Genomic DNA, 26,390 nt, shown 5'->3' with positions numbered 1-26,390 from the left:
GCATACTTTCCACTGTTGTTTGCAGGCTCCTCTTCTTTCTTTCTTTTGATACTGCTCGACTCCGCAAAACTCCACTTAGCATTTTAATTGCACCTCTCGCCTTCTGGGTTCTGTGTTCCATATCTGCTTCTCGAGGAACTGATAATGGGTCCCAAATATTCAAACTGCTTTGCAGCTTTGCGGCAGTGCTATATACGTTTAGTATTCTAAGCATGCCTCGTACAGATGCTTCCATTTTCTTTATCATACATTCAACATCCCCTCTAGTTTGTGCTATCAGTACCTGATCAAGGGAAAATAATAATGAGTAGATAGTACCATGCCGCAAAGGAAACCACATACCAAGACAAGTCCACCGTTTGAAAATATAGGCTACAGCAAATGATTTTAAACAGGATTGGCGCCTTATTCCAACCCTACCGAAGCGCTTTCTACACTCCTGGAAATTGAAATAAGAACACCGTGAATTCATTGTCCCAGGAAGGGGAAACTTTATTGACACATTCCTGGGGTCAGATACATCACATGATCACACTGACAGAACCACAGGCACATAGACACAGGCAACAGAGCATGCACAATGTCGGCACTAGTACAGTGTATATCCACCTTTCGCAGCAATGCAGGCTGCTATTCTCCCATGGAGACGATCGTAGAGATTCTGGATGTAGTCCTGTGGAACGGCTTGCCATGCCATTTCCACCTGGCGCCTCAGTTGGACCAGCGTTCGTGCTGGACGTGCAGACCGCGTGAGACGACGCTTCATCCAGTCCCAAACATGCTCAATGGGGGACAGATCCGGAGATCTTGCTGGCCAGGGTAGTTGACTTACACCTTCTAGAGCACGTTGGGTGGCACGCGATACATGCGGACGTGCATTGTCCTGTTGGAACAGCAAGTTCCCTTTGCCGGTCTAGGAATGGTAGAACGATGCGTTCGATGACGGTTTGGATGTACCCTGCACTATTCAGTGTCCCCTCGACGATCACCAGAGGTGTACGGCCAGTGTAGGAGATCGCTCCCCACACCATGATGCCGGGTGTTGGCCCTGTGTGCCTCGGTCGTATGCAGTCCTGATTGTGGCGCTCACCTGCACGGCGTCAAACACGCATACGACCATCATTGGCACCAAGGCAGAAGCGACTCTCATCGCTGAAGACGACACGTCTCCATTCGTCCCTCCATTCACGCCTGTCGCGACACCACTGGAGGCGGGCTGCACGATGTTGGGAGGTGAGCGGAAGACGGCCTAACGGTGTGCGGGACCGTAGCCCAGCTTCATGGAGACGGTTGAGAATGGTCCTCGCCGATACCCCAGGAGCAACAGTGTCCCTAATTTGCTGGGAAGTGGCGGTGCGGTCCCCTACGGCACTGCGTAGGATCCTACGGTCTTGGCGTGCATCCGTGCGTCGCTGCGGTCCGGTCCCAGGTCGACGGGCACGTGCACCTTCCGCCGACCACTGGCGACAACATCGATGTACTGTGGAGACCTCACGCCCCACGTGTTGAGCCATTCGGCGGTACGTCCACCCGGCCTCCCGCATGCCCACTATACGCCCTCGCTCAAAGTACGTCAACTGCACATACAGTTCAGGTCCACGCTGTCGCGGCATGCTACCAGTGTTAAAGACTGCGATGGAGCTCCGTATGCCACGGCAAACTGGCTGACACTGACGGCGGCGGTGCACAAATGCTGCGCAGCTAGCGCCATTCGACGACCAACACCGCGGTTCCTGGTGTGTCCGCTGTGCCGTGCGTGTGATCATTGCTTGTACAGCCCTCTCGCAGTGTCCGGAGCAAGTATGGTGGGTCTGACACACCGGTGTCAATGTGTTCTTTTTTCCATTTCCAGGAGTGTATGTTTGGAATCACTCACTCAACCGTGTCCCTTCTTGAACTACTGCTACGATTGGTGAATATTCTTTGAATCTGGGATATCTATCGTGGTTCGCTTCCCACAGTCCGTTGATAGGTACAGAAAATGATAGGTCTACTTTCTGACTCTTAGACTACACCTACTCACTTATTTCAAAAATGTTCAAATGTGTGTGAAATCTAATGCGATTTAACTGCTAAGGTCATCAGTCCTTAAGGTTACACATTATTTAACCCAAATTATCCTAAGGGCAAACACACACATCCATGCCCGAGGGAGAACTCGAATCTCCACCGGGACGAGCCGCACAGTCCATGGCTGCAGTCCCCTAGACCGCTCGGCCAATCCCGCGCGGCTACTTACTTATTTGCCTAAGGCTAAAACAATTATCCATAGAACTGAAAAGCTGTCTGCTCCTCTCGCATATTTCCCTCAGTCTCACTTTCGAATCTGTTTTTTAGCATAACAACCAAAAATATGCTGATAGAACTCATAACACTAATTCCTTAATAATTACTCGTCTGTTTCTTGTTTCCTTTTTGTTGTTGTTGTAAATAGCAGATATGTATGGCTCACACCACTCTCTGGGTATTTCCTCTTCCTCCACAATCTGCCTGAACAGTTTACAGATAAAGGGTGAAGTATACGAAAAAAACGTTAATTAGTTACAAACTATGTAGTGTACACACTTTATGCAACATGTAAACATCACTACGGATATTCCGATTCAGGTTATGACATGTTCTTTATTTCTGCCATCATAGGCGATAATGTGATGCAGATGAATAGCGAGTCTATTCGTGACCCGCTGAAGTGTCGGAACATCGATGCTGTCGATGACCTCCTGAATGGCTGTTTTCAGCTCAGCTATGGAGTTATTGCTCTACACCTTGTCTTTAATAAGGCCCCACAAAAAGGAGTCGGATGTGTTCAGATGCGAGTAGGCTGACTTTGTTAATAGACCGACGTCACTTAGACTTAACGAGTCGGACTTATTAGCAAACTTCGATGTCGTCTCTCTCTTGTCTAGGGTCCCTTCGTTGTCACTCATAATCAGTAATTTTCAAGCTGATATAACAGCTTCTGTTTCATTATGCGCTTTCCTCAACCTACTTTCTATTCAACAGTGAATACTTTGAGCAAATTGATGGTGTTGCCATGGGTAGACGGCTTTCTCCTCTGACTGCAAACTTTATTGTGGAAGAATCTGAGGACAGGGCACTTGATTCGGCAGAACTTAAAAGAAAAGTCTTCTGACAATATGTTTATGGTACGTTTGTAGTGTGGCCCCGCGGTGAAGAAGAGATATGACGCTTTTCACAACATCTGAATTCTATCCACCAGAACATCAGATTTACGAAGAAAGTGGAAAAGGGCTGGATCCGTTGATCAGACGGAAAGTGGGTTGATCATTGGGGCATTCCTTTTATCGGACACCTACACATATGGCCTTGTATTTGCAGGCGCCTAGCTGCCGCTGCTCATCACAACTATGGGCGTTCTTCGAACGTTGGTACACTGGACTCGCACTCGGGAGGACGATGGTTCAAATGCGGGTCTGATCGTCCAGATTTACGTTTTATGTGATTTCCCTGAATCGCTCCAGGCATATACTGGGATGGTTCCTTTGAAAGAGAAGTACGAAGGTGCAAGGTATGGACTGTATGGTGAATGCTGGGGCACCTCTCACTCAAATTTGAAGACTTTCACACGAAAACGAGCAGGAAGAAGGGGGCGAACATTGTCATACGGAAGTTTGATACTGTCAGATTTAATGTTGTGGCATTTGTCACAAAGGACACGACGCAATTTAACCGAAGTGTTAATGCGGGCTGCAGCATTCACAGTCATCCTGTGTTCAGCAAAGTCCACAAATAACACACCATGCATATCCCACTACGCTGTCGTAAGCACTTTCTTAACAGTTGTAGTCTGAATTTTTCTCTTGCTCGGGAAACTGAATGTTTTTACTCGATAGAGGCCTGCTTAGTTTCTAGCACGTAGCGGTATGGCCACGATTTACCGTAACTGACAATTCATTTCAGAAACACATGCCCTTCTGTGACGTAACGTGTTAGTGATCCAAGCTTGTCATCATTCAGTGGTCCTTGTGGTTGTCTGTCAGGTTGTTAGGCACACAGTGAGCACTAACTTTACTAAACTCCAATGTGTCATGAACAATAGCGTACACCACACCATAGGAAATGTTGAGCTGCTGCGGTGGGGTCTCCAGTTTCACACGCCGGTCGTTTAAGTTTGCGACAGTTACCTGCCGCAGCCCAGGATGTGGCGAATCATTGAGGTTCAGACGGCCCTCTTGGAGGAATCCACACTGCCTGGAGACATTGCTATGGTCCATATAGTCGTCCCCATAAACGACACTCATATCCCTGTCAATTTCACTTGATTTATGCGATTGGGCCCACAAATATCGAACTACATTTCGCTGTCATCACAAGCTGACTGTAACATGCACGCTATGTTTGTTTCGTAGCTCGGGCTTCTCTCACTGGGGCTATAAATGAAAATAAAATACCCTCTGTATTACAAACTTAAAAAAAATGGTTCAAATGGCTCTGAGTACTATGGGACTCAACTTCTGAGGTCATCCGTCCCCTAGAATTTAGAACTACTTAAACCTAACTAATCTACGGACATAACACACATCCGTGCCCGAGGCAAGATTCGAACCTGCGACCGTAGCGGTCACGCGGTTCCAGATGTAGTGCCTAGAACCGCTCGGCCACTTCTGCCGGCATAAACTTAAAGCTACAGGATCTTTCACAATTCATGTTTTACAGTTATAGAGGCTATAGGTTAAACATTTCTAGAGGCTGTAGAGTGGACATAGTAGATCAAGTATTACTTAGGAACCAATGTCCAATGTCTGGCAACGTCATGCAACGGCGCTATAAAGCGCCAAAGTCGAAGGCGCCCGCGCGTGTCAAAGTGTTGATGTTACTCTCAATGATGATGGAGAGGCCTAAAAGTATCAATTTGAGGTGAGTGTTACTATGCCGGAAATGAAGTAGTCGAAAGTTATAATCGAAAATCGTTCTAATACCTCTCACGAAGGATTATATGTACTGGTACTGTTATTGCTAAGACTGTAGGGTAGGCAACGTTCAGAGGTGGTAATATCGATGAAAACAAGAATGAAAAGTCTCTAAAGTGTTCTCTAAAATGGATATGCTTAGAGCTATGAGCACTTGTTCAGTAGAGCCGATGTGTTTTACACTAGTGAAGATGGAATAAGCGCTCAGAACGGTTTTCAAGACACAAAGGAATTACAGACATTGGGTGCAAGCTTGTCTTAATTAAAATTAATCGGGAGAGCTGAAAATGTGTGCCGTACAGGGATTCGAACGAGAGTCCCCTGCTTACGGGACAAATGCTCTGACTATTAAGCCATCCGGACAGAGTGCTGATTGCTGCTGCACGGATTAAACTAGCAACCCCGCCCCCCCCCCCCCCGACCCCCTCAAACCCAAATTCTCAACTTTCTTTGCACTATGAATGTAGAGTCCCTTGCCTATTACGCTAATTAATTGTAGCATTTCACCGATGTAAGAGTTCGAGCCTGCGCTGAAGAGATAATGTGGGCCGTCTCGCCTTAATATATCGAATGAAGAGTAGAGCCACGGGTCGTAATACACCTGTAACGACCACTGTTCAAAGCGCCGTCAGTGCGAAGAAGAGGTGACCGAGGCGTGTAACCAATGGCACCCCATACCATAACGCCGGGTGATACACCAGTATGGCGATGAGGAATACACGCTTCTAATGTGCATTCACGGCGACGTCGCCAAACACGGATGCGACCATCATGATGCTGTAAACAGAACCTGGATTCATCCGAAAAAATGACGTTTTACCATTCGTGCACCCATGTGTTGACTCAGGGATCGAGACGTGGCTGCAAGATCCGCTACAGCCTTGCGGATAAGATGCCTGTCATCTCGACTGCTAGTGATACGAGGCCGCAGGGATGCAGCACGGTGTTCCGTATTACCCTCCTGAACCCACCGATTCCATAGTCTGCTAACAGTCATTGGATCTCGACCGACGCGAGCAGCAATGTCGCGATACGATAAACCGCAATCGCGATAGGCTACAATCCGACCGTTATCAAAGTCGGAAACGTGATGGTACGCATTTCTCCTCCTTACACGAGGCATCACAACAACGTTTCACCAGGCAACGCCGGTCAACTGCTGTTTATGTATCAGAAATCGGTTGGAAACTTTCCTCATGTCAGCACGCTGTAGGTGTCGCCACCGGCGCCAACCTAGTGTGAATGGTCTGTAAAGCTAATCATTGGCATATCACAGCATCTTCTTCCTGTCGGTTTAAAATTCGCGTCTGTAGCACGTCATCTTTGTGGCGTAGCAATTTTAATGGCCAGTAGTGTATACATGGTTTTGTATTATAACTTTCGACTCATTGGTTTCTGGTAGAGGCCTGAAATGGATCCGTATGTATTTCTCCAATACCGGAGAACGTTTGTAACGTCATCGCGGAATCATTCCGTATATACACTCCTGGAAATTGAAATAAGAACACCGTGAATTCATTGTCCCAGGAAGGGGAAACTTTATTGACACATTCCTGGGGTCAGATACATCACATGATCACACTGATAGAACCACAGACACATAGACACAGGCAACAGAGCATGCACAATGTCTGCACTACTACAGTGTATATCCACCTTTAGCAGCAATGCAGGCTGCTATTCTCCCATGGAGACGATTGTAGAGATGCTGGATGTAGTCCTGTGGAACGGCTTGCCATGCCATTTCCACCTGGAGCCTCAGTTGGACCAGCGTTCGTGCTGGACGTGCAGACCGCGTGAGACGACGCTTCATCCAGTGCCAAACATGCTCAATGGGGGACAGATCCGGAGATCTTGCTGGCCAGGGTAGTTGACTTATACCTTCTAGAGCACGTTGGGTGGCACGCGATACATGCGGACGTGCATTGTCCTGTTGGAACAGCAAGTTCCCTTTGCCGGTCTAGGAATGGTAGAACGATAGGTTCGATGACGGTTTGGATGTACCGTGCACTATTCAGTGTCCCCTCGACGATCACCAGAGGTTTACGGCCAGTGTAGGAGATCGCTCCCCACACCATGATGCCGGGTGTTGGCCCTGTGTGCCTCGGTCGTATGCAGTCCTGATTGTGGCGCTCACCTGCACGGCGCCAAACACGCATACGGCCATCATTGGCACCAAGGAAGAAGCGACTCTCATCGCTGAAGACGACACGTCTCCATTCGTCCCTCCATTCACGCCTGTCGCGACACCACTGGAGGCGGGCTGCACGATGTTGGGAGGTGAGCGGAAGACGGCCTAACGGTGTGCGGGACCGTAGCCCAGCTTCATGGAGACGGTTGCGAATGGTCCTCGCCGATACCCCAGGAGCAACAGTGTCCCTAATTTGCTGGGAAGTGGCGGTGCGGTCCCCTACTTCACTGCGTAGAATCCTACGGTCTTGGCGTGCATCCGTGCGTCGCTGCGGTCCGGTCCCAGGTCGACGGGCACGTGCACATTCCGCCGACCACTGGCGACAACATCGATGTAGTGTGGAGACCTCACGCCCCACGTGTTGAGCAATTCGGCGGTACGTCCACCCGGCCTCCCGCATGCCCAGTATACGCCCTCGCTCAAAGTCCGTCAACTGCACATACGGTTCACGTCCACGCTGTCGCGGCATGCTACCAGTGTTAAAGACTGCGATGGAGCTCCGTATGCCACGGCAAACTGGCTGACACTGACGGCGGCGGTGCACAAATGCTGCGCAGCTAGCACCATTCGACGGCCGACACCGCGGTTCCTGGTGTGTCCGCTGTGCCGTGCGTGTGATCATTGCTTGTACAGCCCTCTCGCAGTGTCCGGATCAAGTATGGTGGATCTGACACACCGGTGTCAATGTGTTATTTTTTCCATTTCCAGGAGTGTACATACATTAATAACACGTGCCAGCACCTGTAAATTTTGACGCTCTGCAACGTCGCCGAATGACGTTTCCGGACATGAGTTTCTGTGGACAACTTTGTCCACTATGTCCCCTCCACAACCTCCAGAAGTGTGTAACGCGAATTGTGAAACACTCTCGTGAAATTTCGACATTCCAGCTGCAATAGCTTGAGCAGTAAAAAAAAAAAAAGCTATTGTGTGTTGCTTTTCGACCGCCCCTCGTAATACGCGGGGCATGAAGGTGGTTATGACAGCAATGGTGAGTGGCGGCAGGAGTGAGAGCGGCAGCAGGCGGCGGCTTACCTGGGCTCCCAGCGCACGGTGAGTCCCTTGCGGCGCTGCCGGCGCTGCAGCTTGAGGCGCGGCCTGTGGCGCACGGAGAGCGGCCCGGGCCCGCCCGGCTGCTGCGTGGCGTACAGCATCACGTACGACTGGGCCTCGAGCGGCGCCACGCGCACCGTGTACAGGCCGGGCGCCGCGGGCCGCACCTGCAGCGTGCGCAGCTGCCGGCCGCGGTACTCGCCCAGCGACTGCTCCGGCTCCGGGTCGCCTGCCGACAACACCGCGGCTAGCGCCACTGAAGCTTGCGCGAGGCACGGGCCATCACATGAGCCAATGATGGCCCACTACCGAGTGCTCCGAGCAGCTACCTTACTATTTAATTTGAGGACTTCTTTTTATTCTGCTGCTCCCATCAGCTACCGTACCGAATGACTTGTTGGAGCTCGAGGACAATGTACATCTACAGCTACATGATTACTGTGCAGCTCACAATTAAGTGCCTGTCAGAGGGTTCCCAGAACCAGCTTCAGGCTTTTTCTCCACTGTTCCAGTCTCGAAAAGCGCGCGGGAAAAATCTATCGGTGCGAGTTCCGTTTTTCTCATTTTATTAAGGCGATCATTTGTCCCTACATAGGCGGCCGCCAACAAAATATTTTCACTCTCTGAAGAGAAAACTGATGATTAAAATTTCACGAGAAGGTCCTGCCGCAGCGAAAAATGGCTTTGTTTTAATGACTGCAACCCCAATTCGAACCCGCGCGGGGTAGCCGCGCGGTCTTGGGCGTCCTGCCACGGTTCGCGCGGCTCCCCCCGTCAGAGATTCCAGTCCTCCCTCGGGCATGGGTGTGTTTGTTGTCCTTAGCGTAGGTTGATCTAAGTTAGATTAAGTAGTGTGTAAGCCTAGGGACCGATGACCTTAGCAAAAAAATGTTCAAACGTATGTGAAATCTCATGAGACTTAACTGCTAAGGTCATCAGTCCCTAAGCTTACACACTACTTAACCTAAATTATCCTAAGGACAAACACATACATCTACGCCCGAGGGAGGACTCGAACTTCCGCCGGGACCAGCCGCACAGTCCATGACTGCAGCGCCTTAGACCGCTCGCCTAATCCCGCGTGGCTGACCTTAGCGGTTTGGTCCCATAAGATCTTACCACAAATTTCCAATTTTTTTCCCAATTCGAATACGATATCTGTGGCACTCTCTTCCCTATTTCACGATAGTGCAAAATGAATCTACCTGATGTGCACACCACACTGCACAGCAGTACTCCAGAGGAGGGCGGAAAACCATAGCGTAAGCAGTCTCTTTGGTAGGGCTGTTATATTTTCTAAGTGTTCCGCCAATAAATGACAATTTGGTTTGCTTTTCCCACAACATTTTCTGTGCGATCGTTTCAACTTTAAATACGAAAATTTTAGTTTGTGCTTTACTGTAACTGTTATTGAGATTAAATGATGCAACAAATTTACTGTCACGTGTCACTGTTTATTTATCTCTTGAATGCGTTTCAAAGGTTAAAATCTCCATCATGTGGTAGATTTACATTTGTTAGTATGTAATGTGCGTGTGCGTGCGTGTGTGTGTGTGTGTGTGTGTGTGTGTGTGTGTGTGTGTGTGTGTGTCTGTGTGTGTGTGTGTGTGTGTGTGTGTGTGTGTGTGTGTGTGTGTATGTGTTGTGTCACGAGTTTTTGGAAAAACTTATGGCACTGTCTACTGGAGAAATAAAACACTATTTCAGAACGTGATTATGGGTTTCTTTAGAGAAAAAACTAAACGTATATCTAAAGGTAAAAATGAAATAACTAAAACAGAGTACCCACGGTGGCTACAGGTTCCTTTAACTGTCGTAACACGTCACATGTATACTGTCATATTTTGAAAACACCATGGCGTCTGGACAATATTTGGTCCAAGGATTAACAGAACATTATCCCATCAGGCCTATAGTGAACTGTAGGAACAGCCCAACATTCTAACTCAACAAAATGCTCTACAAAATCCTCAAAGAATCATACACAATCAATAATGAAAAACACTTAAAAACACAGCAGAATTTACACAAAACGTCAAAATACTAGAAGTTCCTGATGGATCCACACTTGCTTCATCTGACATACAAAACCATTATTCCACTCTGCTAATAGATCCCACACTATAGATAATTAATGCCAACCTACAAAAGCACAAAAAATCCATTCAACTCAGATTACGGAAGTAATGGGCCTGCTCAAATTCACACTTTCACACAACCATTTTAAATTTAACAATACAATCTACAAACAATCAGATGGTCTCGCTATGGGCTCAAACCTTTCCGGATTCAAATGGCTCTGAGCACTATGGGACTAAAAAAAATGGTTCAAATGGCTCTGAGCACTATGGGACTTAACATCTTTGGTCATCAGTCCCCTAGAACTTAGAACTACTTAAACCTAACCAACCTAAGGACATCACACACATCCATGTCCGAGGCAGGATTCGAACCTGCGACCGTAGCAGTCGCGCGGTTCCGGACTGAGCGCCTTAACCGCGTAACCACCGCGGCCGGCTCTGGGACTCAACATCTGAGGTCATCAGTCCCCTAGAACTTAGAACTACTTAAACCTAACTAACCTAAGGACATCACACACATCCATGCCCGAGGTAGGATTCGAACCTGCGACCGTAACAGCAGCGCGGTTCCTGACTGAAGCTCCTAGAACCGCTCGGCCATTCCGGCCGGCCTTCTCGGATTGCTAGCTGAAATACTTATAAGTAAATTAGAAGACAAAACCCTGAATTCCGATCGCTACCTCCTCAAAAGATTTGTAGATGATACCATCATTTTAGTCAATGGCACAAAAAATGACACCAGTGAGTTGAACCAATTATTCAATAACTCCAATGAAAACATAAAATTTACATTTTAACACCAGGAAGTTGACAGTATTAATTTTTGAGACCTTGGCATTAGACTAAAGGATAGCAGATACCAGTTTGAAATTTATCGAAGGTATACTACAATCCACAGCTCCTCTTTCAACCACACAGACCACAAAATGACAACCTTCCGGTACATGATCAATAGAGATATCTAACTATCACTCTATGAAGACAAATGTGAAAAAGAGATCGAAATAATAAAGCAAACAGCTATTGCAAATGTTTATAACAGCTTCATAGTAGACACCCAAAACACTCAATAGTGGCAAAGCAATCATATCACAAAAAACATCTTCCATAAAATTCCCTTTCTAGGTCATATTTCATATCAGACTGTCAATGTCTTCAAGCGAAAAGGCACAAGTGTAACCTTTACCATAGACAACAAGATTGGACATACGTTACCTCACACTATCAACACACAAACCTACTTCATCACACAGGTGTGTACAAAATTGAATGTTTGCACGATGACTGCTTCTACATAGGCCAAACAGGCAGATCTTTTGAGATTAAGTTCAAAGAACACAGGGCGGCACTAAGAAACAAAAAATACCGCACATCAGCAATAGCCACCCACCTGCATGAAAGAAAACACCGTGTTAACAACACAAGTATCAACATCCCACACATCCAACCGAAAGGCAAAAGTCCTAGACATCCTTGAAACACTACAGATACACATACACCAAACAAAACAACCTGAATACATCTTAAATGACAAAAATGACAATATGTATCATAGTATCATCTCTATTTTCAGTAACTGTCTACGTTATTAAATTTGCAATGTGCGCACACACACCACACACACACACACACACACACACACACACACACACACACACACACACACACATACAAACACACACAAACCTTCATATTTACCATAAATATTTAGTTATGTTGCCATGACATCCCCCAAATATACAAGGGATTCACCTCATTCATAAATATATCATCACACTAACATCTTGTATCCCCTGTCAGCTTGAAACTATATGTACTTTAACCAATGGCACAAACTATACATCTACCTGCATATTTTCAAGCATTAACTAAGTTTACTACACCAAGCTTTAGGCAGTTATTACATGTTACATATAATCTTAAAGAACCCACTGCTTTGGAAAGTTTGCTCTCATCCAATTACTCCATCCACCCTCTCTCTCCTACTCACTTTCTCTTTCTCTTCCTCTCCCTCTGCCTCCAGCCTTTCACTCATATCTGTGAATCCCAACCAAACCTGTTATTTATGTATAATTTTACCACTGTAGCCAACATAATTATTGTAATTAAAGTTTGCAGCTTGTAACCTGAATATATAAACGAATACAAAGTTTAAGCTATATTAACTTGGCAAAATCGGATATATACCACCTGAAATATTTATTCCAACACATGTATTCAACACCTCAAAACAATGATCTCCAAAAGCTTTTAAAACTTATACTGTAAGAATGTTGTTACGATGTATATTCTTTGTACTTTGGTATAATGTTCCTCTTCTGCTATATGACCCTTGGGTTTAATAGTTTTCAGACGCCATATTTGTTTAGAAAATATGACAGTATACATGTGATTTGTCACGGCAGTGAACGGAACCTGTGATCACTTTAGGTAATTTAATTTACTTATTTCACTTTTACCGTTAGATATACATTGAGTTTGTAATCAAAGGAAACCCAAAACCATGTTCTGAAATAGTTTTTTGTTCCTCCTCTAGACAGTGCCGTAAGTTCCTCCAAAAAATCTCAACACAGCATACAGACACACACACACACCCATTTCATACTACCAAATGTAAACCCACCTGAAGATGGAGGATTAACCCTTTGAAACGCATCGTGGAGATAAATAAACAGTTCCTAATGTCAGTAAACTTATTGTTTCATTTAATGATCGTCCCAGTTAAAGTTTTCCTAATTGTAATTCCTAAGTATTTAGCAGAGTTTACAATCTTTAGATTCGTGTCATTTATCGTGTAACTGATATTTAGAAGGTTCTTATCAGTGCTCATATGGATGAGTTGACACTTTTCCTTATGGAGAATCATTTGCCAGCTTTTTGAACCATACATATTTCTAAATTATTTTGCAATGAGTCTTGATCATCTGATGACTTTACATGACCTTAAATGGCAGCATCATGTGCAAACATCTAAGAGGACTTCTCAGATTGTCTCTTAAATCGTTTATGAAGATCGGAAACAACACGGAGCCTACTAAACTTCCTTGGAGAACGCTAGATATTACTTCTCTTTTACTCGATGACTTTCCGTCAATTACGAACTGTCACCTTTCTGACAGGAAATCACGAGTCTAGTCACACAACTGAAACGATACTCCCTAGATACGTAATTTAATTAGGAGTCCCTTGTGAGAAACAGTTGCAAAAGCTTTCTGGAATTCTAAAAATATGGATCAATTTGACGCCCCCTGTTGATAGCATTCATTGCTTCGTGAGAATGAAGAGCGATATTTTTTTGAATTCGTCTTGACTATTTGTCAATAAATCGTTTTCTCCGAGATAATTCATAACGTTCGAGCACAGGATATGTTTCAAAATCCTACTGCAAATCAACTTTAGTGATATGTGTCTATAATTGAGCAGATTACTCCTGTTACCTTTCTTGGGTACTGGTGTGACTTGTTTAACTTTCCAGTCTTTGGGTACGATCTTTCTACGATTGTGTGGTTGTATATGACTGCTTACTATGGAGCTATCGTATCAGCATACCCTGAACTCAGTTCTGTATGTAGCATGGCCATAATTTATACTGAGTGGTTATAATTAAACTAAGGATGTTTCGAGTGCTACAGTGCTGGTTGTATACATCGCAGGACAGTGAAAAATTCTAGGTAAGCTCATTAATAATTGGTGCGCTAGGGGAGTAAGCTGAAAAAAATAATACTTCCACTTTCTGCCACCATATGAAAATAGGGTGCTGTAAGCAATCATAATGTGAAATATTTCCTGTTTCGACATCGATATGCTGTTTGCTACTTGGCGACTTGTTTTTTTTTTTTGTTATTGTTATTTGATCGCCTCCCCCCCCCCCCCCGCCCCCGCGGCTCACGTGGGTGGATGAGGATGATGGGTGAGGGCGGGTTGGCTTTCAGTGGGCTTTCAGTGGTATAAAAAGCTGCTCTTCAGCCAGTAGAACTAACTTAGCTGCTAAGACAAAAAAGAAAGAAGAGTATGTGCTATGAATTTAAAATTATTCGAAAAAGTGATGTGAATGGGAGAAAGATAAATGTATAATGCTGTATTCATGAATTGTTTAAAATATGGACAGACGGTACAGTTAAAAACATTTGTGAAACACCTTAAGATCACTAAACACTTAAAATAACACTTGAAAAACACTGAACACGGTAGAAGATACACAGGACATTAAAAACAGAGCACCATGCACTTTCACTAAAAATTGGGAAAACTTGCCCTGGGACGGTAGGTTGTGGATGATAATCAGGTTGGGCGTAGAGGGAGATAGAAGAGTGAAGTTGTGTATAGAAACACACTACTGAGCTAGTTACTCGGAATGTGGATCTCGCTACTGCGTGGTGCGAACTTACAGTTCCTCAAGTACAGCAAAATGTGCTGAAACAGCACCAGACGGTTTCTACGACGCGATCCTTCAAAATTATCTCACCAGATGGTAGCCGGCTACCGATTCCTTCAATCTACTTGCTCTTTTCAAACACTCCATTTCGAAAAACTCTACCCACAGGGAAGAACTCCATGCTGTTGCCGAAGTCATGGGCGAGAAATGTTGCTAAATACATGAAAAAGCTTTGGAAAGCACATGTAACTTCCCTCTTTTTGTGCACGAGCTTCACATTTCTAAACACTGAGTTGGTACTGGGCCAATGCAGTGTCTCCATGACTGGTCAGGCTTACGTGTCAAGAACACTGTCTACTGTGACGTAGATAAAAGTTGTGAATGCGATGTCTGTCCTTTCGGACCTGTCCTAAAAACAGTCACTGTTTTGATCCTGTAGCCACCATAAATCAAGATACGAAGGAATGAACGACATTTAGCTGCGTAGTAGGCATTAATTTACGTAAATACGAAAGTTGAAAATGTATGCCACGCCTGTCTTCGAACCAGGGTCTCCTTCTTACTAGATAGATGCTCAGACCATTAAGACATCCACAAAAAGCAGTCATCACAACTGCACGCATGTCCAAAGATTAGACACCACATATACAATCAAGGCGAGCCTGGTCAATGATTCCTTCAGTGTAGAAGCACACCACTCTCTAACTCTTATGGGAATCGGTGAAACGCTGCAGGTAATGAGGATAATGGACGGGGAATAGTTAAGACACTGGGCATGGTGAGAGATTCCGTGCAGTTGTTATGGTTACTCTGTCCGGATGGCTTAGTGATCAGAAGAATTTCTAACTAAAGCAGGAGACATTAGCACCAATTTTCAGCTCTCCCCATTGATGCAGCTAAATTTCGTTCATTCCTGTGTAGAAATTCTGTAAGCTGAACCAAATTTCAGAGCAAATGCAACTGACAAATGAAACTGATACTCCCACATTGGCCAGCTGGTACCGCGGTATATTGCTCTAAGTTGTTTGCAGAACTGTATGTCATTGGAGACTGTAGAGAATCTAAGGCGTTCACTGATCACAGCTTTCAAAAGCTGTGCAGCGGGTTAATATCCGACTTGCGCGAAATATACCAGTACCGACAGAGGTGTCGCTCTTCACCTAATGAGATTCACAGACTGCTTTCTGCCGACAAAAGAGGCAGTAGAAATGTTTCCAGTGACACACTGCCCCAGCATGGGTGGCACAAGGTTACCTCTCCAAGCACACAGTTCCAGTATTCTCACTAAAATAAACACTAAATAGCGGCAGAAAATGAATAAATGTGGCTTAACGATCTGTGACAGTAACGTGGCAGTATATTACCCCATTTAGAAGAAACTGTGTCTGCTTCACACAAACAAGAAAATTACGTGTCACTCGGATTACCAACGTTCTCGTTTCCCACGCCCGGGTTCCCGGGTTCGTTTCCCGGCGGGGTCAGGGTTTTCTCTGCCTCGTGATGGCTGGGTGTGGTGTGATGTCCTTAGGTTAGTTAGGTTTAAGTAGTTCTAAGTTCTAGGGGACTGATGACCATAGATGTTAAGTCCCATAGTGCTCAGAGCCATTTGAACCATTTTTGAACTCGGATTACCATCGTTTGCTGGAACTTCGTTTCGATATCTTGAATCATTCAAGGAATAAAAGGTTTATTGCGCATTATGAGAAACATTTTGAATACTGATGATTTGACCCCACCATCAATTGGGTTCAGCATTACAGAACTTGATTTTTGAGCAGATGTCGCCATTGGGGAGGAGGATGACTGAGGTCATTTATTGCTAGGATTCTTTATTTATATTTTTGTTGCCTAGAATTGCAAAATATTAATTTTGCACAGCACTGACGGTCAAGAGCAGTATATGGCCCAATAGCAAATACGTCGCAGCGATGAAGGCCTATTACAACGGTGGTCGAAATTTTAGTGAAATATCATAAAATTTTTATTTAGGATTTGTGAACGAATCTGAACTTTGATTTTGCTCTGACAGTAGGACGATGCCAGTCACTTACCCATTTCGGCGTCATTACTGACGTTGCGGTAGCCCACCGACCAGAGGAGGCTGGAGGTGCACGGCGTCACCGTGATGGACAGTGGGCCCTCACGCTTCTTCTTCACCAGGAAGAACCTGGGGGCAAGGAAACTACTTACTCACAGCACCAACGTTTGGCAGCAGAGCATTTCTCAAATACAGTCACTGAAATATATAGGTGCTTGTACGGTTTGTGAGTGTGATCATCAGGACATCTCCATGATGTTTTGCTATTAGGATTGATGGACCGAGAGGCGTTGACTGACCACAGCTGCAAGACATCCCAAATGTCTACGACCAAGAAATTATATCCAGATATAGTTTAAATTAAGCAAGTGTGTTGCATATGAATGTTATTAGGGTGTTATACCTATTTCCATGTTCGTTAGCACTCTATGTAGAAATGATAGCACTAATGAAACTACTACTTGTGCTTTGACACAATATGATATATATATATATATATATATATATATATATATATATATATATATATATATATATATATATATATATCGCACATTTCAAGAATGTGGATGTTAAAAGGAAATGGTTTGTATTTTATAAATCAACATATTACAGTTGTCTTAGCTGGAGACCTGGTTACCTACACTCATGCTCATAAATAAGTGATAACTGCAGAATGTGGTGCCACACAACGTGGCACTACACATAACTGGCGATAATAGCATAGGTACATAGGAAACACATACGACACAGATCAGTAAGTCCACGGTATTGGTGAGAAGTTGAGAAAACCGTCCCGAAAAACATGTGCAACAAAACACCACTGCTTCCTGCGCATGTACCCAGAGGTAAATATGGTATATGAATACCATGCACACGTACACAGGCCGCACAATGGGTTGGCATACTCTGGATCAGATGATCGAGTAGCTGCTGGGGTATAGCCACTCTTTCTTGCATCAGTGCCTGTCGGAGCTCCTGAAGTGTCGTAGGGGTTTGAAAACGTGCATCGATACGTCGACCGAGAGCATTCCAGCCGTGCTAGATGTGGTTTAGGTCTGGAGAACAGGCAGGGTACTCCATTCGAATGACATCTTATGTTTCAAGATACTCGTCCACAATGACACCACAGTGGGGCCGTGCATTATCATCCATCAGGAGGAAAGTGGGACCCACTGCACCCCTGAAAAGCCGGACATACTGGTGCAAAATGACGTCCGGATACACGTGACCTGTTACAGTTCCTCTGCCAAGACATGCAGGGGTGTACACACACCAATCATAATCCCGCGCCACACTATCAAACCAAGACCTCCACACGGTCCCTTTCAAGGACATTAAGGGGATGGTATCTGGTTCCTGGTTCACGCCAGATGAAAACCCGGCGGGAATCACTGTTCGGACTATACATGGACACGTCCGTGAACATAACCTGGGAGCACTGTTCCAATGACCATGTACTGTGTTCTTGACACCAGGCTTTACGGGCTCCCCTGTGACCAGTGGTCAGTGGAATGCATATTGCAGATCTCCAGGTTAATAAACCATATCTGTCCAGTTGTCTCTTGACAGTGTGCCTGGAGACAACTGTTCCAGTGGCTGCGGTAAGTTCTCGAGCGAGGCTACCTGCAGTCCTCCGTGGCCGTCTGCGGGCACTGATGGTGAGATATCGGTCTTGTTGTGGTGTTGTTCACTGTGGACGTACCGCACTGCAGCGCCTGGACACGTTTCCTGACTGCTGGAATCCTTACCATAATCTTTAGATCACACTTTGTGGCACACGGAGGCCCCTTGCCAATACCTGCTGTGTTTGACCGGCCTCCAGTCGCCCTAGTATTCTACCCCTCATAACGTCATCAATATGCGACCTTTGAGCCATTTTCAGCACACAGTCACCATTAGCACGTCTGGAAACGTCTGCACACTTACTCGCAGCACGTTACTCTGACATGCACCAACATACCTCTGTGTATATGGTCTGCTGCCAGCGCCACCGTGCGACGACCGCAGGTCGAATGCACCGCATGGTCATACCCCGAGGTGATTTAAACCCGCAAACTGCCGACCAGAGCGTTGTTTCACCATGTATCAGCATTATCCTTAATTTATGAGCGTGAGTGTAGATATTCCATTTTTTTAATGCAATGTGAGTCATGAGAAAATTGCGTGTTGATCTGGGTTTGGAACCTACAGCCAGATACTTCGCAAGCGTTTGTCTTAGCCAAATGGACGTCACAAGGCCCGACAGGGGTTTTCAATCTCTTATCAGGACTATTCTGTACCCTTAGACTTTATAACGAAAGAGCACGAAGAAATAAAAGTATAGTTCAGCACATAAAATATTCAGAAACAGTGCTCGAAGAGAACAGAACGCATCAACGGAAGAGTGTCATGACATGTGTGATGTTTATTAAATTTATAGAAAGTCTTGTTCAACTAAATTTCTTGCAAACGTTAGCCACTGTGGTCCGGTGGTCGTGCCCGTTTTGGATCAGGTTTGTATGTTTTCATCTTTTTTGAGGAGCCTAACTCATCTGACTGTGTCTCGCTCTCTTCTGCCTTCCTCTTTCTGTCTTGGCAGACCAAAAGAACCTCTACCAAAGACATCATAAGCTTAAGAAGGTCCATATTGCTCTCTTTCAAAGACTGGTTTTCAGTACACTACTCTCTGTAGAGAAACCAGAAGTTGACAACCGAAAGATACATGAGGTGCAGAAAACACTACTGAAATCAGAATCCTCTGACAGAACGAATATGATCTTCTATTAGACGTGCGCAGTAAAGCTTCCTCAAAAAATGTGTGATGGAGCGATTACGCAACCGTGTCCATTTAAGGTTGAAATTATGCCGGAAACACCTAACTCGCTCACTTCTGCTAGTACAGATTTAATGTCCGATGCATATCTATAAGATTCTGTGTAGAGTATGTGGAACAATGTGTTCTTCTGCAGCATTATTGATCTTTTGCTGTACGCTTTACTCTCTTGCTTTCCATTTTTGAGTTGACTGCAGGTGCATCTGGAAAAGAAGTGGTCTTCTACCATCCGAGCTAAAAGTCTGTGCTGGCAATAAAACTGCTGATCGCATCCGCAGCTTCTCCAAAAGCCTCCTATTCGCATCTTAGGATATGAAAATACTGTAAACCATTCGTTTTGGATCCATTCGCTTTGCTCCAGCTCTGGCGGTTTACTTGTACCTAGTCTGAATTTTCGTCTGCTGAAATCAGACTTTATAAGTCACTTTCCTGAGACTAAAAAACGTATGGGCCAATTATGACCACATTTTGAGATAAAGTAATCCGTCATATTCTTCACACTTTCCTTTAATTACATCATTCTACCACAATTACATAAATATTTTACTCAAAACTGGGAATTCAAATGAAGTCGTGTTATACATTTCTGAGAGTTATTCATATAGTTCATTTATCAAAAGTTGTTTGGTCCACCACAACGTTGAATCGTGTTATGTGATACTCGTTTCACTGTTGTTTTGTTAATACATGTTCACTAGGCTAAAACGGTCACCAAATTCCATTTGCAGGTCGCGTCTCTAACGGCATCCAGGGATAGAAAAATTTGATTTCCAGTATTTTGTGTAGTTATTGACCGAATTTAAAAATTGAATATGCTGTTATAATATACTAATTAAATGTCTGATACAATGAGCTAGTATTAAATACATAAACTTTGAATATGTCCTAAGGCAGCGTAACCCATGGCTTACAAATTACCCAGACTTCATTCACCGAGTATTTGAGAATGGGGGCACATAGCGTGTTTTGACAGTCTTTACACTTAATTTCAAACCTTTTCTAATTTTGTTTCTCGCTAACACCCCCATCCCAAAAAAACCCACTGAGGTGACGTAATTCATGAGACTACGATATGCACATACATAGACGGCGGTAGTGTCCCGTACACAACGTATACAACTGCAGTGCATTGGAGGAGTTGTCATTTATGCTAAGGTGATTCACGTCAAAAGATGTCGACGTAAGTATGGCCTCACGTCGGAAATTAGCAGACTGAATGCGGAATGATGGTTGGAGCTAGACGCACGGGACGTTATATTTCAGAAATCTTTCGGGAATTCAATATTCCGGGATCCAAAGTGTAAAGAGTGTGCTGATAACAGCAAATTTCAGGCATTATATGTCACCAAGAACAACACATTAGCCGACGGCCTTGATTTAACGACCGAGAGCAACGGCATTCTCGTGGAGTTGTCAGTGCTAACAGACAAGCAACACTGCTTGAAATACCGGCTAAGTTGTCATGTGGATAAAAATCAGCACATTATAAAAGGTTTGATATAACTAAAATATTTAAAAACATAAAGCAGCTTGTTCAATATGCATCGAGTCCAGATGCTTGTTACATCTAAAAACACAGTACACAGTAGCGACATCTGTTTATATAATCTGGACATATTCTAAACATTAAAAATCTACAGATTAAGTAAACAGATGTACTACTGTGTGCTGTTTTTTTGTGATGAAACAAGCATAAGCATTTGACGAAACTGCTTTATGTTTTTAAATATTTCAGATAAGACAAACATGTTATAATATGCTGATTTTTATGCGCATGACAACTTGGCGTGAGGTCCAACGTAAAATGAACATGTTTCATTAAAAAAATTTTTTAAAGTCCTAAGGATGATAGCAAAGTCCGTCGAAAGCGTTTGTTTTCAATAAAGGAATATTTGTGCGATCTTCCCTGCTGAATGTTTATAGCAAGCAAAACTGATAGCTCCTTCGGTCTTCTCAAAATGAGAAAATTAAACCGTCAGCATTACTGCCGTGGCGTTTGTCACTAAGGGCACGATGCAACTTAGTTTTAATGTAGGCTGTAGCATTCACCTGTTCACCAAATTCCACCAGTAACATACGACGCATATCCCAGAAGACTGTCACTCCACTTTCTTAGCAGACTGAGTCACTCTGAATTTTTATGTTCTGCGGAATCAGCGTGTTTCACTTCCTAGAAGCCTACTTGATTTCGAGGCAACGGCCTTGCTGCAGTGGAAACCGTTTCCTGTGAGATCACCGAAGTTAAGCGCTGTCGGGCTTGGCCGGAACTTGGATGGGTGACCCTCCAGCGGCCACGCTCTGTTGCCATTTTTTTCGGGATGCACTCTGCCTCGTGATGCCACTTGAGGAGCTACTCGACCGAACAGTAGCGGCTCTGGTCAAAGAAAACCATCATAACGACCGGGAGAGCGGTGTGCTGACCACACGCCCCTCCTATCCACATCCTCAACCGGGGATGACACGACGCTCGGATGGTCCCGATGGGCCACTTGTGGCCTGAAGACGGTGCTTTTTTTACTTGATTTCGGGTGCGTATTGGTACGGCCACGACTCATCATCAATGACGATTCCTTTCAGAAAGGCCGGCCGGAGTGGCCGAGGGGTTCTAGGCGCTACAGTCTGGAACCGCGATACCGCTACGGTCGCAGGTTCGAATCCTGCCTCGGGCATGGATGTGTGTTATGTCCTTAGGTTAGTTAGGTTTAAGTAGTTCTAAGTTCTAGGGGACTGATGACCTGAGAAGATAAGTCCCATAGTGCTCAGAGCCAACCTTTCAGAAAGTCATGCCCTTCTGCGACATATCGCGTTAAATAATCCAAGCTTGTCATCGTTCGCCATTCGCTGGCACTTGTGGTTGTCTGTCAGGTTCTTAGGCAGCCAAGTAGCACTAACTTTACGATATTTGAACGTGTCATGAACAATATTGTACACTGCACCACAGGAAATGCTCGACTGCTGCCATAAGGTTTGCAGTGGCACACGTCGGGACTTCAAAATTACTGCCTCGATGGCTCTGCAGCTGTTACGGGACTCCCAGAGCGTGGGGGATGACTAACGTTCACCCGGCCCTCTTGGAAGTATGCACCAGCTGAAGACATTGCTACGGTCCATGCAGAGCAACCATACATACCACGTACGTCCTTACGAATTTTATTCGGTTTATGCCCTTTGGCCCATAAATATTGAACTACTCTTCGCTGCTCTTCGCAAGTTGACGATAGTAACATGCGCGACACGTTTGTTTCGTAGTTCAGGCTTCTCTCGCTAGAGCTGCACATGAAAACAAAATACCCTCTGCAGCACAAACGTGAAACTATATCATCGTGAAATTTCAACATTCCAGCGGCAGCAGCAGGGATTAAAAAATTATTTTGCTTTACCTTCCGATCCTCCCTCAAATATCATACTCTCGTGTTATGGGTCTCTAGAGACTGAAAATCTCCTCTGAAGGAATTAGCAAGGATTCCGCAAACAACGATCATGTGAAACCCAGTTCGTTCTGTCTGTTCATGAGAAACAAAATTCTGCAGATAATGCACTCCAGCAGATGCCGTGCTCCGTGACTTACGAAGGTGTTCACTACAGTTCCACACTGTAAAGGAATGTAATACGAGGGACACACGCGCTTTTGTTATTACATTGACAGGCACATGCCATCCATAGCCTAAGGGCACACAGATCTCATTTCGCAATAATTATTTTCGTTCCAATGCATATTTAGTATTTAATGATATAGATTAACTGATTTAAAAACTGGAACACTCGTTTTGTGAACATATTGAAGAGACATCTTTTCACCTTACACTTTGTAGCGAAGCACTTGTGTATGTCACAGTCTACATAGTTTGAACGTCTGTGTATTTGTCTGTATTGTCACTGCAGTAAAGGACCATTTATGACCTTTATGGATGTCTCTGCAACAGATACCAGCAAAGACATTCTTCTACGAGTACAGTTTTAAAAATGTGCCTATTACCGTGTTCGCTAAATTACCTGTTACTGATGGTGGCTGGGGAATACCGACTTCTTTTCCTTGTACGAAAATAGCTGACCAATAGCATGCATAAGGATAGGGAGCAATATTCTATCCCTATCTTTGCTCTGTCCCTGCCATTACTCTCGTTTCAGGACTACGAGTTCCTAAAATACCCTTCCTGGAGGAGAAATATTTACAGACTCAAAGCTCCGCCTACTGGAAGCGTGATGTATGTCTGCAGTACGTTACGTCGTCCTGAAAAATCACCATAATCGATCAGATTCGAGACATTTAAGAGGCACAGTCCTTACCACGCTGACGATTTCTTTAAAAAATCTACCGCTTATTTACGCCATTCAGGTCACATCTGTGAAGAACATTAAGAAAAAGGTGATAAAGCTAGTATTCAAGCAGTTTCTTTTCGGGTGCGACCATTAATTACACGAAAATAAAAAGGCCGCTCATTACAGCGCACATTGTGACTGTCACAGCCCCGGTACGTCACTTTATTCAATCACAGTATTAACACTGACTTTCAAAACAAAATGTTCCGTTAGTGAGACCTGTAGTTACTCAATAATTGCTACCGAGTAGCTCAGCTTTAATCCTTGCCATCGGATTAGAAACTTAAAAATACAACATCGTAATGGATACTGTCGATTTAGTATTATCTACCACATTTTCCATTTATCCACTCAGTCCATGCAACTGGAAAATTTTTCATAGTTCCGTCCAAACCAGTACTATTCAAATCTACTCCGAATCTTTTACGGTCATCTCATCACATCGAACGAATTCATAGCTGCGTTGCTAGGATTGTAACTCGTCGGTACAGCTCACACGAAAGTGCAGCAGAAGTGGTCGAGCAACATAAATTGGAATACCTGGAAGACAAATAACGCAATTATCGCGAAACACTGTCGGATACGTCGAGGTACCCCGTATTTGAAGAACCATCGCACATCACGTCATGGAAATACACTACTGGCCATTAAAATTGCTACACCAATAAGAAATGCAGATGATAAACGGGTATTCATTGGACAAATATACTATACTAGAACTGACATGTGATTACATTTTCACACAATTTGGATGCATAGACCCTGAGAAATCAGTACCCAGAATAACCACCTCTGGCCGTAATAATGGCCTTGATACGCCTGGGCATTGAGTGAAACAGAGCTTGGATGGCGCTTACAGGTACAGCTGCCCATGCAGCTTCAACAGGATACCACAGTTCATCAAGAGTAGTGACTGGTGTATTGTGACGAGCCAGTTGCTCGGCCACCATTGACCAGACGTTTTCATTTGGTGAGAGATCTGGAGAATGCGCTGGCCAGGGCAGCAGCTGAACATTTTCTGTATCCAGAAAGGCCCGTACATGCGGTCGTGCATTATCCTGCTGAAATATAGGGTTTCGCAGGGCTCGAATGAGGGGTAGAGCCACGAGTCGTAATACATCTGAAATGTAATGTCCACTGTTCAAAGTGCCGACAATGCGAACAGGAAGTGACCGAGACGTGTAACCAATGGCACCCCATACCACCAGGCCAGGTGATATGCCAGTATGGAGATGACGTATACACGCTTCCAATGTGCTTTCACCGCGACGTCGCCAAACACGGATGCGACCATCATGATGCTGTAAACAGAAGCTGGATTCATCGGAAAAAATCACATTTTGCCGTTCGTGCACCCAGGTTCGTCGTTGAGTACACCATCGCAGGCGCTCCTGTCTGTGATGCAGCGTCAAGGGTAACTGCAGCTATGGTCTCCGAGCTGATGGTCCATGCTGCTGCAAACGTCGTCGAACTGTTCGTGTAGATCGTTGTTGTCTTGCAAATGTCCCCATCTGTTGACTCAGCGATCGAGACGTGGCTGTACGATGCGTTACAGCCATGCGGATAAGATGCCTGTCATCTTGACTGCTAGTGATACGAGGCCGTTGGGATCCAGCACGGCGTGCTGTATTACACTCCTGAACCCACTGCCCACTGATTCCATATTCTGCTAACAGTTGTTGGATCTCGACCAACGCGAGCAACAATGTCGCGATACGATAAACCGCAATCACGATAGGCAACAAGCCGACCTTTATCAAAGTCGGAAACGTGATGGTACGCATGTCTTCTTGTTACACGAGACATCACAACAACGTTTCACCAGGCAACGCCGGTCAACTGCTGTTTGTGTGTGAGAAAACGGTTGGAAACTTTCCTCATGTCAGCACGTTGTAGTTGTCGCCACCGGCGCAACCTTGTGTGAATGCTCTGAAAAGCTAATCATTGGCATATCACAGCATCTTCTTCCCGTCGGTTTAAATTACGCGTCTGTAGCAGTAGTGTAACATAAGTTCGATTAGGCTACATAGAGAGGCTCAAAACGCAACTGGTGTAGGACATAAAATGGATATACCTACTGCCATACGCTATACCACGTTTGCAGAGGATATACACTGCGCGAAAGAACTGAAGTGTCACTTTTTTTAAACTCCGTCATTTACCCCCTTTGCGGGGCAAAAGATTGAAATTGGGCTCAAAGAGGCCTACAGACTTTCTCTGTGATGACCAAAGAACAGGGCGCCCTGTGATGTCACCCTCTGCCTTGGCGACACTTCAGTCGGCTAGTTTATAAAAATGAAAGGTATGTTTGATTTATACCTAATGAAATACAAGAAGGGGTTAACTATAAAAGGCCAACGGCCTTGTCGCAGTGGTACCACCGGTTCCCGTCAGATCACGGAAGTTAAGCGCTGTCGGGCTGGGTTGGCACTTGCGTGGGTGACAATCCGATCTGCCCAGCGCTGTTGGAAAGCGGGGTGCACTCAGTCAATTTGAGGCAAACTGAGGAGCTACTTGATTGAGAAGTAGCAAACTGACATACAGCAGGGAGAGCGGCGTGCTGAGCACATGCCCCTCCACACTCAC

General features: G+C 44.9%; 1 protein-coding gene across 1 annotated transcript in view; it reads right to left on the bottom strand.

Moving 5' to 3' along the window:
• LOC126336868 (protein NDNF) overlaps positions 1-26,390 on the bottom strand; it is a 376,430-nt gene that overhangs the window by 82,474 nt on the left and 267,566 nt on the right. Inside the window, exons 3-4 of the mRNA XM_050000973.1 lie at positions 16,683-16,798; positions 8,158-8,404 (exon numbers count right to left, since the gene is read on the bottom strand). Coding sequence (XP_049856930.1) covers positions 8,158-8,404; positions 16,683-16,798 — 363 coding nt within the window. The remainder of the gene's footprint in view (positions 1-8,157; positions 8,405-16,682; positions 16,799-26,390) is intronic.

This window comes from Schistocerca gregaria, chromosome 2 (genome assembly GCF_023897955.1).
Source record: "Schistocerca gregaria isolate iqSchGreg1 chromosome 2, iqSchGreg1.2, whole genome shotgun sequence".
In the NCBI taxonomy this organism is placed as follows: domain Eukaryota; kingdom Metazoa; phylum Arthropoda; class Insecta; order Orthoptera; family Acrididae; genus Schistocerca; species Schistocerca gregaria.
This window is presented reverse-complemented; position numbering and strand designations above follow the sequence as displayed.